The sequence below is a fragment of the Suncus etruscus genome, chromosome 7, assembly GCF_024139225.1.
Source record: "Suncus etruscus isolate mSunEtr1 chromosome 7, mSunEtr1.pri.cur, whole genome shotgun sequence".
NCBI classification, from domain to species: domain Eukaryota; kingdom Metazoa; phylum Chordata; class Mammalia; order Eulipotyphla; family Soricidae; genus Suncus; species Suncus etruscus.
In genome coordinates this window covers 6,769,517-6,784,122 of record NC_064854.1, presented here as the reverse complement: position 1 = coordinate 6,784,122, position 14,606 = coordinate 6,769,517, and the positions used below count along the sequence as shown (strand labels likewise).

The window sequence follows — 14,606 nt, the reverse complement described above, 5'->3', positions numbered from 1 at the left end:
ATAACTTATGGATCTAAGTCAATATTTAAGTCTTTAATTCATTTTGATTTTACCTTTCATGCAAGGTCTTAGGAAGGGGTTAGAATTAATTTTATCACATGTGACTGGTCAGTTTTTCTAACACCACTTGTTGAACAGGCTTTCTTTACTCAACTTTATATTTTTTCTCCTGTAGTGAAGATTAACTGTCCATGTACTGAAGAGTAAGTATGTATTCTCAATTCTACTCCATTCATCTGAGAGTCTGTCCTTATTTCATTTCCATGACGTTCCAATCAATTATTCCAGCATTTTAGTACAGTTTGAAGCTGGGAAAGTGGGCCCATATAACCATTTTAACAATGTCAATTCTCCAAATCCATAACTAGGAGATTTGTTTGCATTTATTCTTTAATTTATTTTAGGAGTGTTTTATAGTTTTCTTTGCATAGGTCATTCTCTTCTTTTGTTAATCTTGATCTAGGTACTTGATCTTCTGGGGACACGCTTGTGAATGAGGTTGATTAAAAATTTTTTTCTCTCTTCTGTTTCATTGTTTGCATCTAGAAAAACCAGAGTTCTGCTTATTGATTTTGTAGACTACCACTTTTTTTTTTAATACAAGTCTGTGTTTTTAGGAGTTTTATTTTTGTAGAGATTTTAGGTTTTTTTCCCCAAGATATTGTATCATGTCATCTGCAAATAGTGAACTTGACTTCTTTATATAGTGAACCTATAATAGTGAACCTGATTCTTATCGGGATCCTCTCTCTCTATATATATGGGGGTAACTAATTTCTATAGCAAGGACTTTCAGTACTTATCTATGTTAGAAAAATTTCTTCAACTTCCACTTTATTGGTGCATGTTAAGTCATGCATGAATGGGTGCTGGATCTTGTCAAATGTGTTCTCTGCATCTATTGATATGATGAAATCATTTTTATTTTTCCTGGTATTTTTTTTTCTTTCTTTCTTTCTTTCTTTCTTTTTTTTTTTTTTTTTTTTTTTTTTGGATTTGGGCCACATCCAGTGATGCTCAGGGGTTACTCCTGGCTATGGGCTCAGAAATCGCTCCCAGCTTAGGGAACCAATATATAGGACTCAGGGAGAGCTGCCCATCCTGGGTCAGTCACATACAAGGCAAATGCTCTATCACTATGCCATTGCTCCGTCCCCTCCTTGTATGGTTTATTACATTGATTGACTTGCATATGTTAAACCATCCTTGCATACCTCTGATGAATCTCACTTAGTTATGGTGTATGATCTTTTTTTTCTTTTTCTTTTTTTGAGGGGGGCACATCCTGTGATGCTTAGGGGTTACTCCTGGCTATGTGCTCAGAAATTTCTCCTGGCAAGGCTGGAGCAATTTCTGAACAGAGCCAGGAATAACCCCTGAGTGCTGCCGGGTATGGCCCCAAAACAAAAACAAAAACAACAACAACAAAAAATAAATCTTTCCTGGCTTGGGGGACCATTTGGGATGCCGGGGATTGAACTCAGGTCCATCCTGGGTCAGCTGCGTGCAAGGCAAACGCCCTACTGCTGTGCTATTGCTCCATCCCCAATGTATGATCTTTCTGATGTTATTGGATTCAGTTTTCTAGTATTTGTTGAGGAGCTTTGCATCTATGTTCTTCAGGATTATAGGCTCTCTATATATCTGCAAAACCATCTCATCTTTCATTTCTTCCTTCAAAACCTGTTTTCTTATTGAAGTTTTAGTCTGGTTGACCTATGTAAAGATGATAAAGGGTGTTGAATTCTACAGTTATTACCATGTTGCTGTCAATATCTTCATTCAGGGTCTATTGGTAGTTGTTTAAAATATTTTGATGGTCCGTCCCACATTCGGTGCATAAATATTTAGAAGTGTGAGTTCTTCCTAATGTACCTAAAGCCCCTTGATCACTAAAAGAGAAGACCACTTCTGTCTCTTTGAAACTTTCTTTCACTTGAAGTATTTGTCACATGGTTATCTTTTTTTTTGGGGGGGGTTGGGTTTTGGGTTACACCTGACATCACTCAGGGGTTACTCCTGGCTCTATGCTTAGATATCGCTCCTGGCAGACTCGGGGGACCATATGGGATTCTGGGATTTGAACCACCATCCTTCTGCAAGCAAGGTAAATGCCTTACCTCTATGCTATCTCTCCGGTACCAAGTATGGTTATCTTAGCCTTTTAAAAGTAGTTATTTGCTTGAAATACTTCCAATCTTTGACTTTGAGTTGGTGTTTGCCCTATTTGCTCAGATGTGTTTCTTAGGCAGCAGAGAGTGGATTTGGTTTTCTAATCCATCTTGTCGCTCTATGTCTCTTAATTGGTGCAATGACATAGATTGAAATTTTTGTCATGGTTATTTAAAAAAATTTTGTCATTGCTGTGTAGAAATTAAGTGTATTTTGTCTGCTTCACACAATAGGCATTTAGAACCTTTTGTTTTAGTAGAAAATAGAAGGAGATTATGAAAGGAGATTAGGTCTTCCATGCACCACTAGACTGTTTATGATCTGAACCCCCACATAAAACTCTCCCAGACTCCCAAATCCTCCCTTCTGCTTCCATTTAGGTGCTCAACTTTTCTCTGTATCTAAAACTTATTTCAGCACCTTCTTTCCGGCTTTGTTTGTCATCTCCTTATTGCCAACCCCACATCCCTTAGAGCAGCTGAAAAGGGCTATTTGCATTCATAATGCCTCCTGGGGTTCAGGGAAGGGAGCAGGAGCCAGGTTAGGAAAAAGGGGAGATGCCACACAAAGCTGGCTTATTGTTTTAACATTATTTGGAGGCCTGGAGAAACTGGGCTTTCGCAGGGTGCATCTGTTTCATGCCCCTCCCAGTTGCTGCATAATGGAATAGGATGTTATGGATTCGTTTGCTAGTGGTACAGTGTTGTGTGGAGTACTGTGTGCTCTAAGATTCTCTCAGGAAACTATCGATAAATGAAACCATGAATCATGGAGTCCCTGTGGCATGGCGCAGGTCGGGGTATGTCAATGGAGAACAATGTACCACAGCACTGAAGTCCACCTGAGTCGTGGAGTGGGCAGTAAGGGGGTGCCTGTGCCAAAGGGACAGCTCTCCTCACAGAGGGGCTTGTCTATAGAAAGCAGGGTTCTATCTATTTGGGTGTGCACCTGTGCTGATTACTTTGTAGTCTTGCAAGGAGTGGATCTCTCATGTGAGAGACTGGTAGGCCATCTTGTTTTTGTGCTGCAGATACTAAGGGTCCCCAAGCCCTGTTCCTTCCAACTTCCCACTGCTGGCCCTACTAATCTCAGTCTGGCACTGTGAGAGGGGTGTGTGTGTGTGGGGAGTCAGGAGCTTGTGCTATCACAATATGTGCTAACATATTGTACCTGCAGGTACAATGGCTTCTCCTGAGTGCTTGGCTGTGGCCAGTGGTTATTAGTGTCAGACTAAAGCAGAAGGGACAGAATCTCTCCAGAGGTCTATGAGCTGCCAAGGTCATGTTAGCGCTGACCACACACATTCCTGAAGGAAGAGGAAGTCCAGCATGGCCCTATAGTAGAGTAGAAATCTGTATCCAGAACCAGGCTTGTGAAAATAAAGGTGTGGACCTACCTGGCACAAGCCAAAGACCCTCAAATATAAATAGAGAGATCTGGATTGAGATGAAGAGGAGATTCTGGGGTAGAAGGCCTAGGAGAAGGGCTCTGAGGTCAAGGTTGTGATGACCTTGACGAACATTGAAGGTGTGTGTCATTGGAGGACAATTACCTGACACCTCTAGGGGAAGCAATCAAGTGAGTGAGGAACCCCTGAGGAGCTCCTGAGGTGCTCCTCCAAGCCTGTGAATGAGCTTGGACTTCTTGGTTGTGGAGCCTGAGACAAGGGTTTGGAGTTGCATTTCAGAAGGAGGGGGGGGACTGAGTTAGGACTCTCAGAGGCAGGTGTGATGGGGCAGAGCCTGAACTAGGGACAAAGGAAGCAGGAGTAGGTGCTGAAGACCCTTCATGACCTCCTGGGGAGCTCCTGAGATGCTGGGTACCACAGAAGGCATCTGCCAGTCACAGAGCTGAGCTGACAGAAATCATCATCACCCTGCAGCCAGGCAGTAGCAAAGGGCCAGTCCCCTGGGCAACATGAGTCCCCCCCCCACACAAGGCTCTGTTCCCCATCAGTCATGAGTGGCACATCCAGCACCCAGCAGTGGGGCTGTTCCAGAACATTCTAGGAGCTCCCAGACTCTCCTCATGACCAGACATTGGCTTAAAAACAAGGCCTCTAGTGATAGCTGCTCCAGATGTGGTTCTCCCACCCCCAGAGCTACACCCTGGGGCTGCACACACACAGACCTTTTCCCTAGCAAGTGAAAGGATTTTCCTGTGGCAGAAAGTTCTAGAGGACAGCCTTTCTGTACAGTCAAGATTGTGCCAATTCCTCCTAGAGAGATTTCCGGCCAAGGGAGAGAACCTGGGATCTCTTCAAACCACCCTTATACTGGGGACTGAGGTCTCTGTCCAGGTGACCCCAGCAACTGTAGGTTATCAGGACAGGAGGAAAGGTCTGACCCAGTTTGATCCCCAACGTCCCTGAGTAGTGACAGGAATGATTTTTGAGCACAGAGCCAGGAGTAATCCCTTCCCTGTGTGCCCCCCCAAAAAAAATAGAGGGTGAGGAGAGCCTATGCCCGAAGAACTTGTGTCCCCTCTAAGAAACCCCCAGATGCCAGATCTCTGCCATCTATTTGTTCATCAGCGTTTCCCATTTGAGATGCCTGAATTTGGGGGCTCAGAATCTCAGGCTGGTCACCACATATGTGTGTTCTCATGTCACAGGTACAAAGGGACCTTCTGGCCGAGCCGAGCACAGCTGCATGCCAGCCGACTCCGCAAACCACGCCTAGGGTTGAAATGTGAGCAGCGGGCCCCCATGCTCCCCTGGCCGGGCCCCCACAGGACCCCTGCAAGGCCTTTCTGTAAAAATAAAGGTAAGGGTCCCCTGAGAGGTGGACACAAGTGGACCGCAGGGCCAGTGCTGCTGGGTGGACATCAGGGGATAGGAGGGATGCAGGGGCAAGGCTGTGGTATCTGGGGTGGGATTGTACATACATACCCTAAACATACGGGGCACTCTGGGAAGGAGTCCAAAGAAGCCCCAGGTGCCTCCAAGTCCAAGCGTGTGTGGGGCGACTGCAGGGCCAGCACCAGGCTAGCAGCTGGCATGGGTGTCTTCTGGACCTAAAGCAAACTCCAGGTTTGAATTTCAAACTTCAGAGAGGTACTCTGAGGTGTCCCCCATTTCTCTGTGGGCCATGACAGGAAGGTAGGGAGAGGTGGGCTGTGTGTGTGAGACTTGGGAGATGTAGGGACTCAGTGGCTCTTTTCACGGAGGAAACTTTGATGCCCCAGGAGCAGAGTGTATGCATCCAATGTAAGAACACCCCCCCCCCTCCAGTTCTGGAATCTCACCAATGTTCAAGTGAGAGCTATTGCCAGATCTTCCATTATTTTTCTTTATTCAAATTTGAATTTTGCCTGCAAATTTATTTTTTACAAAGATTAAACACCCTAATCTACAAAGTTCATAATGTAGTTGTTTCGGGCCTTCAGTCTTCCAAGATTGATCCCCCCCACTAGTGTGTGACCTTTCCTCCACTATTGTCCCCTGTTTCCCATCCACCCCCAAGCCCGCCCCTTTGGCAGGCACCAAATAATTTACTATAGATTGCTTGTACAAGTCAATGGTAATGGAATCATTGGAAAAACTTCAGTAACAAAAAATTTATGAAATTTGTTCTATCTCACTATGGGGTCAATACATCTGAAGGCTTATAAGCTGTTTGTTGCTCGTTGTACCCTTTTGTGTTGTTGATTTTGTTTGTTCAACTCATGACTTCTTGGCTCCTTCCATCTCTAAATTGGTGTGTTCCTACTGGGCTGTCAGTCTTTAAGAAATTTGGAGATTTAAAAAAAAAAAAAAAAACCAGAAATTAGAGGTGTCCTGGGGCCACAACTGTGGCTGCACACTCCAGGAATTCCAGAATCTGTGGAGGTGGGCCCATGAGCTGAGGTTGTGGTGGTGGGTGTTAGATGTGTCTGTAGCTGTCAGAGTTTCTGGAAGTACAGAGGGGAGAGGCAAGGGAGGCTGCCTGCCCTCACCCTGTTCCAGAAGACCCCACAGTTCTCAGCCCCAAATCAACACTCCTGGAGATTTTGCCCCTTTGGTGTCTCTGCAGAGATCAGTGATGAAGCAATGAAGTTGGGGCATTGAGGTGGTGGGGTCTATGCAGCTCTTCCTTCTGAAGATTTTGTTTGCAGGAGTATACCCCTGTTACCAAGAACCCGGGTAACAGGTGGGCTCAGGTGGGCCCCTGAGATGGGACTTCACAAGATTCACCTGTGACCTTCGAGGGCCAGGTTAGAAGGCGGCCTCCTGCCAGGGCCATCTTGTTTTGTGGCTGGAAGCTCTGGAGAAGGTCGTGCCTTTGGGTGTCCAGCATATGGCTTCCTCTCTATGACACAGGGGCTGCATCTTTCTGTGGGGGAGGCAGGGGCTGGGTCCCCCTCAGCCCTGAGAGTGAAGAACCAAGGAGAGATACTTTCTCCAAAAGCACAACAAAGCCAACAAATACCACCCAGTCCAGATGTGCAAAGCCCCTCACTCTGTCATGGCTGCATGAGGGTGGCAGGTATGGGTCGGTGGTACACACATACACACACACACACACACACACACACACACACACACACTTTGTGTGTCCCCCTGTTGCCCCTGAGGCAGGAGGACGGAGGAGGGCAGGCAAGCGTGGAGGGAGGGCTAGAGGGCCAGGGGTGGCCGGCCGATCGAGAGACACTGCTGGGCCATGGATTTGTCCCTCCAGCAGAGTGGAGCTGCCGTGTGCCAGGCGGCATGTGGGAGAAGGGCTGGGTAGCGCTCAGCTGGCCCTCTCCCCTTCTCCTTGGGGAGGGCTGGGCTGGCAGAGGCCCTCACTCAGGCTGGTAAACAAGTCATTAGCACAGTGGCTGGAAGCTGCTGATATGATTAAACCTCCAAATGAAGGTGTGGGCGCAGAAAAAGGCAGAATGCGAAGGGGCTGTTGTTGCCCCCCTCCATTTGGCCTCCTGCTGGGAACTGCTAGGCCCCCCCCCAGGGTCCTAGATCACCTCATGGGGTCCTACTTGCAGCCTGGATGGAGGGTGGGGTGCAGGTGCTGTTGGGCTGGGGTGAACACTGAGGGGAAGCCGAGCTGGGCTGAGGACATGCGTGGCACGGCGCGTTCCTTCTCGAGATCCTTTTAAGCCTCCGGCTGGCGTCATGGAAAAAGTCTCACCTGGGCGCCAGTGTCCCCAAGCACCTGTCCAGCCCACCTGTCTCCGGGGCCGTCTCAGGGCCTCCCTCTCAATCCCTCCACGAAGGCCTCAGACAGCCCTTCGCCTAAGGTTGCACCCCTGGATGCAGACTTTGAAAGCAAACTCTCTTCGGTGGGCTCAGGTTGGCCCCCATGTGTGAAGGGGGCACATTTTCGGGGTCTCCATATGCCTCCTGCTCTGCCCTTGAACCTTAAGCTGATGAGGGGCAGGGTTGTGGGGATTTGGGGAGCTGTGATGACCCAAGAGAGGCAGTTGGGTGAAATCACCACAGACAGGGACAAACCCTCTGCACCACAGAGAGAAGGGGGGACAGTTCTCTCCATTGGGGGGAAGTTCTCTGGGACAGGGGCAGTGCCACGTGTGAACCAGGGACAAAGAGGGGAGGAGCTGTGTGTGTGATTCTGACCCCTAGGGCAGAGAAGACAAAGGAGCTGACAGGCCCCACCTCAGGGGCTCCCCCAGGCTGTGCCCCGGGAGGCGAGGCCCCTCTGAAAACGTGTGTGCTTTGGCCTTTACCCCCTGACAACTGAGGCGGGAGGGAGGGCCCCCCCTCAGCCTGGCTTCCTGCCTCCCCTCCCCCTGCTTCCTCTCCATGTTTTTCCTCCTGTTTCAGCAGCCCTGGGTCAGCCTGGGAGGCCTCGTCGGGCTGTCTCCATCCGCATCAGAGTCTCTCCCAAGTGCACCCCCAAAGGAAAAGCCAACTCCAGTTCCATCCCGCCCTTCTTTTCCCTCACTTTTGCAAAAAAAAAAAAATTCTCTGCACATCAGGACCAGTTTATGCCCCCCACCCCAACTTCCACAGGTGCACAAACACAGTCTTTTCTGCACCCCTGTCCCCAATTACGGATCCTTTGCAGTCATTTCCAATGTTCCCTTTCTGTCTGCCGGGAATGGACCAAAAAAAAAAAAAAAAAAAAAAAAGCCATTTATCCTTGTACCCGCATTTGAAACGATTAAGTGTTCATTATACACCCCTGGGTGCAAAGCACTCTCAGAGATGTTGGTTTCTCAATTTTCTATCATTTCCTCTCCCCCCACCACCACCCCAACTAACTGAAGGCAGATTGAAAAATGAATCCGGTACATTGGTGTGTCTGAGTCATCGTAATTGGTGCGTGAGACCCCTTCTTTCACCCTGCTCTTTCCCTTCTGTCTGCTGGCTTCTTTCTTCTTCCTTCCCTAAAAGTGTGAGGCTTCTGCACTGGGGGAGGACAACTTGGGCTGGACATGGGGCTGGCGGCCAGCTAGGGAGCGGGAGACACCCGCAGCCACTGCAGTGTCACAGCATCCGCAGTGCGACGCACGGTGGCAAGCTGGACCCCCGGGGAGGAAAAGGCTGCAGAGAATGGAACTGCAGTCTGGGTGTATGCTTGTAGAGCTTTGGGGACTGTTCTGGGCCCCCCCACTCTGCAGGTGCTCATCAGAGGGTCTTCAGAAGCATCTTGCACACCCCCCAGAAATCTCTCCAGGGTCACAGTTCCCCCTCCCCAGGACCCCCCTCAGAGGCTTTAATTCCAGGTTGCAGCAGCAACAGCAGGAAAAAAAAGATCCTTAGGAGTTGCTGCCTCTTTTCTTTCTCTTTTTTTTTAAATAAAAATTTTTTTATTTTGTTCTTGACAACAACCTTACATAACCTCAAAAAGTTACCCATGAATTTACCAAAACTTTTTTATGAAACTATTTTAACCTCTGGTAGGGGTTCAAAAACAAGCCCCGGGAATTTATTATGGGGAAAAAAAATAATAAAAGCAAGGCTTTAGGAAATGGAATTGTTCTTGCAAGCTTCAAGGGCGCCCCCTAGCGCCGGCTTGATGTAAGCAGCAGCCTCCATCCAACTGGCTTCCAACCAGGATTCATTTGCCCAGGCCCTGGGGGGTGGTCTGGGCAGGCTGGGAGGTGGGCTACAATTGAGGGTTCAGTCCTTCCGGAAGGGGCGGTCCGGATTTGAATGGGATTGGGCTCCCCAGTTGGAATCAGGTGTAGCTCTCTCAGGTTCAGGTGGTGTGCAAGGCTCACACTTGTGCAAGGATGAAGCCAGAGAAAAGGAGGGGACTACATGGTGGTATTGGTGGGCACCCTGCCCTCAGCTCAATCCCCTGCCCCAGCTTGGTCACAGGTGTCTGCATTGCTTGCACATCAGTTCTGTGCAGATGTGCGTGAAACCTGCTGGCCTCTAAGAGACACTGGAGCTGAGTGGAGCAGGGAGGGAAGGAGAGAGAGAGGGAAAATGGGGTGGGCTTGAGAAAGATGGGAGCCCACAGGGCCCTGTCAGGGGCCAGGACTGCAGAATTTTGACTTGGGACAACCCAGGCTCTTGATCTCTGAGTTGTCCAGGATTGCAGGTCTTTCTAGACCAGTGTGTGAGATGGTTGTGTCCTTATGGGAAGGAGACAGTCTCTTCATGGAACTGGCTGTATTTTCCCGGAGCAAAGAGTAAAAGAGTGAGAAGCAGCTTTGAGAACAGGGTAAAGAAAGGAAGATGCTCTCTGCCCCTCTGTTTCCTTTCCTTTCCCAGGCTGTGTGTTTTTTTGACATCCGACTTAGCCTCCTATCTAGTGAGACAAAAACCTGGGGGCCACCAAACAGCCTTTTACCCAAGCAGCCACTAAATTCACTAGGCGTGAGGCATTCTTCACATCTGAGAATGCACACAGACATGTAAACACATGCATAAGAGATGCACATCCACGCACATTTCCATGCACACACACACACACACACACAGGAGCACACAGTCAGGTAATATGCGGTGGGGCCCTTCCACACTGTGAGAGGAAGAAGGAGAGGAGAGGGAAGGGACTCCTAGGAGTGAGTAGGTGAGGAAAGGGAGAGAGATGAGGAGGAGCAGGGAGGGATGGGAAAGGCTATGGAGGGGCAAGGAGAGGAGGCTGAAATGTCCTGTCACCTGCTTCCCTACATCCAAGAAACCTGTCCCACTTTTCTGTGTGCAAGGAGACTGCTGTGTCTCCCTGCCCCCCCCCCCCCCCCCCCCCCCGAGAACATGGAAGGCCGTCATCTCTGAGTGGATCGAATCAGGGACTCCAGAGGACATGGCCAAAGGGGCCAGTGTCAGGTGACCGTGGGGCTTCTTCTAGGGACCTGTCCCCTACACCTTCTGCTCTTGCCTCATGGCTGTGGCTAGTGGCTTCTCTTCCCACCTGACTTCTCCTTCATCCTGGAGACAGTCATGTCATGCTCCAGTTGTGGAGGTTCCGGGCCCAGCCCCATGTGCATCCCCATGCCCTGCCCACATACCTTCTGCCCCAGAGGTGATTTCCAGCCATGGCTACAACTGGCCATTTATTCTTGGGCAGTTACACTGTGTGAACTGCCCATGAGTCCTGCAGCTGAACCCCACTGTGCTCCCTAAAACATGAAGACTTCAGCCTCTGTAGTTTAATAGCAGAACAACAGCGATTTTATGCTATAGGGTACCCCAAAGGCACCAGAGTGAGGAGACACAGGCGGGGGTCAGTGTGGCCCCCATGTTTTTCTTCATGCTAGTGGAATCACAAGAATCTACTTATTGATTTTCAAATATCCACACATTAGTGCTTCTAAATAAATTGTGGGGGTTTTTTTATGTTTTAATAGGAAAGCAATTTGTTTTGCTTTTAAGCTGTTTCCCCGAGTCTGTAAGACTCCCCGGTAGGCTTACACCTCCCCCCTCCAAACACAGAGTGGAGTCTGGCTGCAGTAAAGTGCCCAAGAGACCCCCTCATCCTTCTTCCATCCATTTCCATCTGATTCACCTTTCCGATCTGATGCTGTTTTGGTGGGCTTTATTTCAATTAATTTGAATTCATTGAAGTAACATCACATTAGTGATTCAATGCATAAAACGTTGGGTTTTTTATTTTTTAATTTAAGACATAAGAAACATTTTTAGTGCGTTTTAAGTAATTCTGCATTAAAGATAAGACCGCCCTCTCCCGCACTCCCCCCCTTCCCACTCGCTCTCATCCCTATTAGTCTGGTTTGCTCTAGAAGGTTCCTGTTCGATCTGTTGCATGGCTGTGTCTGCCCACTCCTGGGCTCTGGGCTTGCTCCTGAGGACACAGGGCATCTTTTTTTTTTTTTCTCACAGTGTTGCCACCCTACCCAGTCTGGGTGTTATAAAGTTGCCCTCTGTGGAGCCAGAGAAGGAGGAATTGGCTGATTTTCCTAGTCTTTAGCTCAGAAAGGGTGCGGGGGCTGATGGATTTTAGAGCTGTCCCACTAACACTCTGGGAATGGTGCTTTTACAAGAGACCCCATATTCACTCCTGTGGGTGGCTTTCCAGGAGGTGGGAGCAGGGTCAGTCTGCCTGAGGGGCCAGGGTGGGACCCTTCATGCCACCTCACGATGGGGCCAGCAGGTGGGGATGGTTGGTTTTTATGGCACCTACTCCCCTTTCTGGGCACGAGGAAAATCAGGATGGTCCATCGTGGCAGAAGTGTGGGTCACTGGAGCCAGAGCAGAGGGCTCCTGAGGGGATTTGCTTGTTGGGGAATGACAGGTTCCCTTGGTCAGAGCTCACTTTTGTTTTGTTCATAAGTTGGCTTTTCTCTGGATTCCTTTATCTCTAGGGTATATGGGACCCTAGCATCTGTCCCAAAACCTCAGTCTTGAAGTTCAGTGAATGGTTTGAGCACAGGGTCCTGTGAGGCTAGTTTTGGGGTTGTCTTCCAAGATGGAACAACCCAGTGGGCTTTTGTGGTATGGGGCAATAACATGCTAGGGGACAGCGCTGTCCTAGCTGATGGGTCCACCTGGACTCATTGATGCATCTGGAGACGTTCAGGCTCAGGGGGTTTCACTCCAGCTGAGGAGGCTCTGGGAGTGATCTGGAATTGGTGGACAGGGGGATACACGGTGTATTTGGTGTTGTGGAGCATGAAAACCCTCACTGTGGCAGGTGGAAATGGGGGCCCAGAGCAGGGAGACAAGCCCAGGCTCTAGTGTTCCCAGAGTTTTAGCATGAGGGTCAGTGTGAGGGTCTATGTTATGGTCAGTGTGATGGCCAGTGTGAGAGTCATTTCAGGGTGTGAAGGTCAATGTGAGGATCATGTGAAGGTCATTTAAGGGTCAGTGTGAGGGACAGTGTGAGGGTCAGAATGAGGGTCCATTGGTGGGTCTGTGTGAGGGTCGATATCAATTTGAACATAAGGGTCAGGGTGAGAGTTCCTGTGAAGGCTGGTGGGAGGGTCCCTGTGAGGGTCATCATGAGGGTTCATTTTAGTGTTAGTGTTGTGTTCTCTGTGAAGGTCTCTGTTAGGGTTGGTGTTAGGATCCCTGTGAAGGTCAGCATTAGGGTTCTTAGGGTCAGCATGGGGATCATGTAAGGGACCCCAGGAGGGTCAGCAAGAGGGTTCATAAGAGGGTCACTGTAGGGGTCAGTGTGATGGTCTTTGTGAGGGTCCTTTGTGTCATCAGTTTGCAAATCTTTACCTCCTTCCCTTTAATTATCCTTAATTTCAGGCTTTACTTCTATTGCTTGCTCAAGCCTTCATATTCTTTTTCTTTCTTTTTTAAATTTTTATTGAGACCAATGTGAATTATAAGGCCCCTGGACTGCTAGTGTCCTATTTGTGTCTAGCTTGGTATAGTTTGGGTCTCTTGATTCTATTGTCATTGACTTTGGTTTGAGGAGCCTTCCAATTCTTGTGTATGCTTATTTAATAAGAAGAATAAGAATAGGAACTAATATCTTTGGGGTATTTATTACGTTGGAGTCATTTATCCTTCTGTAAATGTCAAGATAGAAATACAAGTACTGAATTGATCTCACTCTTCTTTTCTGTCTTTATTATTATTATATTCAGGTAAAATGTTGATGGCTGCATTCAAGTGTGTTCTGGATGCACACAGAATTCACACTTTCTACCCTCTACCCATGACCCAATATCATCACTAGTTTACCTCATCGTCCCTCCAAATTGTCTTAGGAATTTCAGTTCTGTTACCCACAGCCAGAGATTAGTCATTGCTTGATGCTATCTGTACCCAGGTTTTATTTCTCTTTTCCCTACAGGTAAGTGAGGTCATCTGTGATTTGCCATTCTCCCTTTGACCAGAATCCATAAAATTCCCTGAGGAAAACATGGGCAGAATATTCCAGAATATAGATCTCGGAGATATTTTCAATGCTCTGAATTGAGTTTATTAGCAAAGATAAAACTTGGGGTCAGAGAGATCGGATAGTAGATAATGAACTTGCCTTGCATGTAGCCAACCTGGGTTCAATCTGCAGCATTCTCTATGTTCTCCTGAGCACTGCCAGGAGTAATTTCTGAATGCAGAGCCAGAAGTGATCCTTGGGCATCTGGGGTGTGACTCATAAAACAAGCCAGCATTAAAAAAATGAAGAAGTAGGACTCCGTCAAATTAAGTTCTAGTATTTTCTCTGGAGAAGTAGGTAGAGAGAGCTCATTAGCTGAGGCCAAACAACACTGCAGGAGGGACTAGCCAGCGTGACAAAGGTCTCCATTTCTTCTAAGCTGCTCATTCCAGCCTTCCCAACACAGCACTGCTATGTTGTTTATATCACAGAATAAACAAATATCTTGAAAGAAACTGGAGGATCAAAAGTAGACATTTCAAATAGCAACTTAAATCTAGACATAGAACTAAGTAATCTTGGCCTTCAGTTCTATTACTTGCTCAAATAATATGCAAGGCTACCTGCCAGGCCTTCATCTGCTTTGTGGAAGTAGTTAACTTATTTCAAACCTGTTGACTTGGGATTGGGGTAATAAATATGCCTTAAAACATAGGGATTCAGAGCAGTGGGTTTCTTTGGTGTGTATATGGAGTGGGGCACACCTGGGAGAGCTCAGGGTTTCCTCCTGGCACAGTGCACAAGGATCACTCATGACAGGCTTTGGAGATCATTTGGGGTCCCTGGGATTGAACTTGGGTGGGCCATGTGGGAAGCAAATGCCCTTTCCATTGTAACACTGTTCTGCCTCCCAGAGCAGTGTGTTTTATTGCCATAAATGTCTGGGCTCCCACAAGGTACTATTGGCTCCCACGAGGGCTTGACCCTGCATTTGTGGGGATATATGAAGGTAAATTGTGGGGTACCCTGCATCTGTGGGGATATTTGAGGGTAAATTGTGGGGTACCCGTCAGTCTGGCTGACCACACCCACGACCAGTGGCCAACTGCATAGTTCTGAGGAGGAACCCAGTGGAGACTATTTTGTTTATTTTTGTGACCAGTCCACTAGACTAGGGCTTCTGGAACTTTCTAGCCATTCACTTGAGAACTGCAACTTGGGTGAATACAGCCAGCAAGAACTCTC

The 14,606-nt window shown here is 48.1% G+C and overlaps 1 protein-coding gene across 1 annotated transcript in view; it reads left to right on the top strand.

Moving 5' to 3' along the window:
* ZNF831 (zinc finger protein 831) overlaps positions 1-14,606 on the top strand; it is a 71,285-nt gene that overhangs the window by 28,418 nt on the left and 28,261 nt on the right. Inside the window, exon 10 of the mRNA XM_049777033.1 lies at positions 4,786-4,937. Coding sequence (XP_049632990.1) covers positions 4,786-4,937 — 152 coding nt within the window. The remainder of the gene's footprint in view (positions 1-4,785; positions 4,938-14,606) is intronic.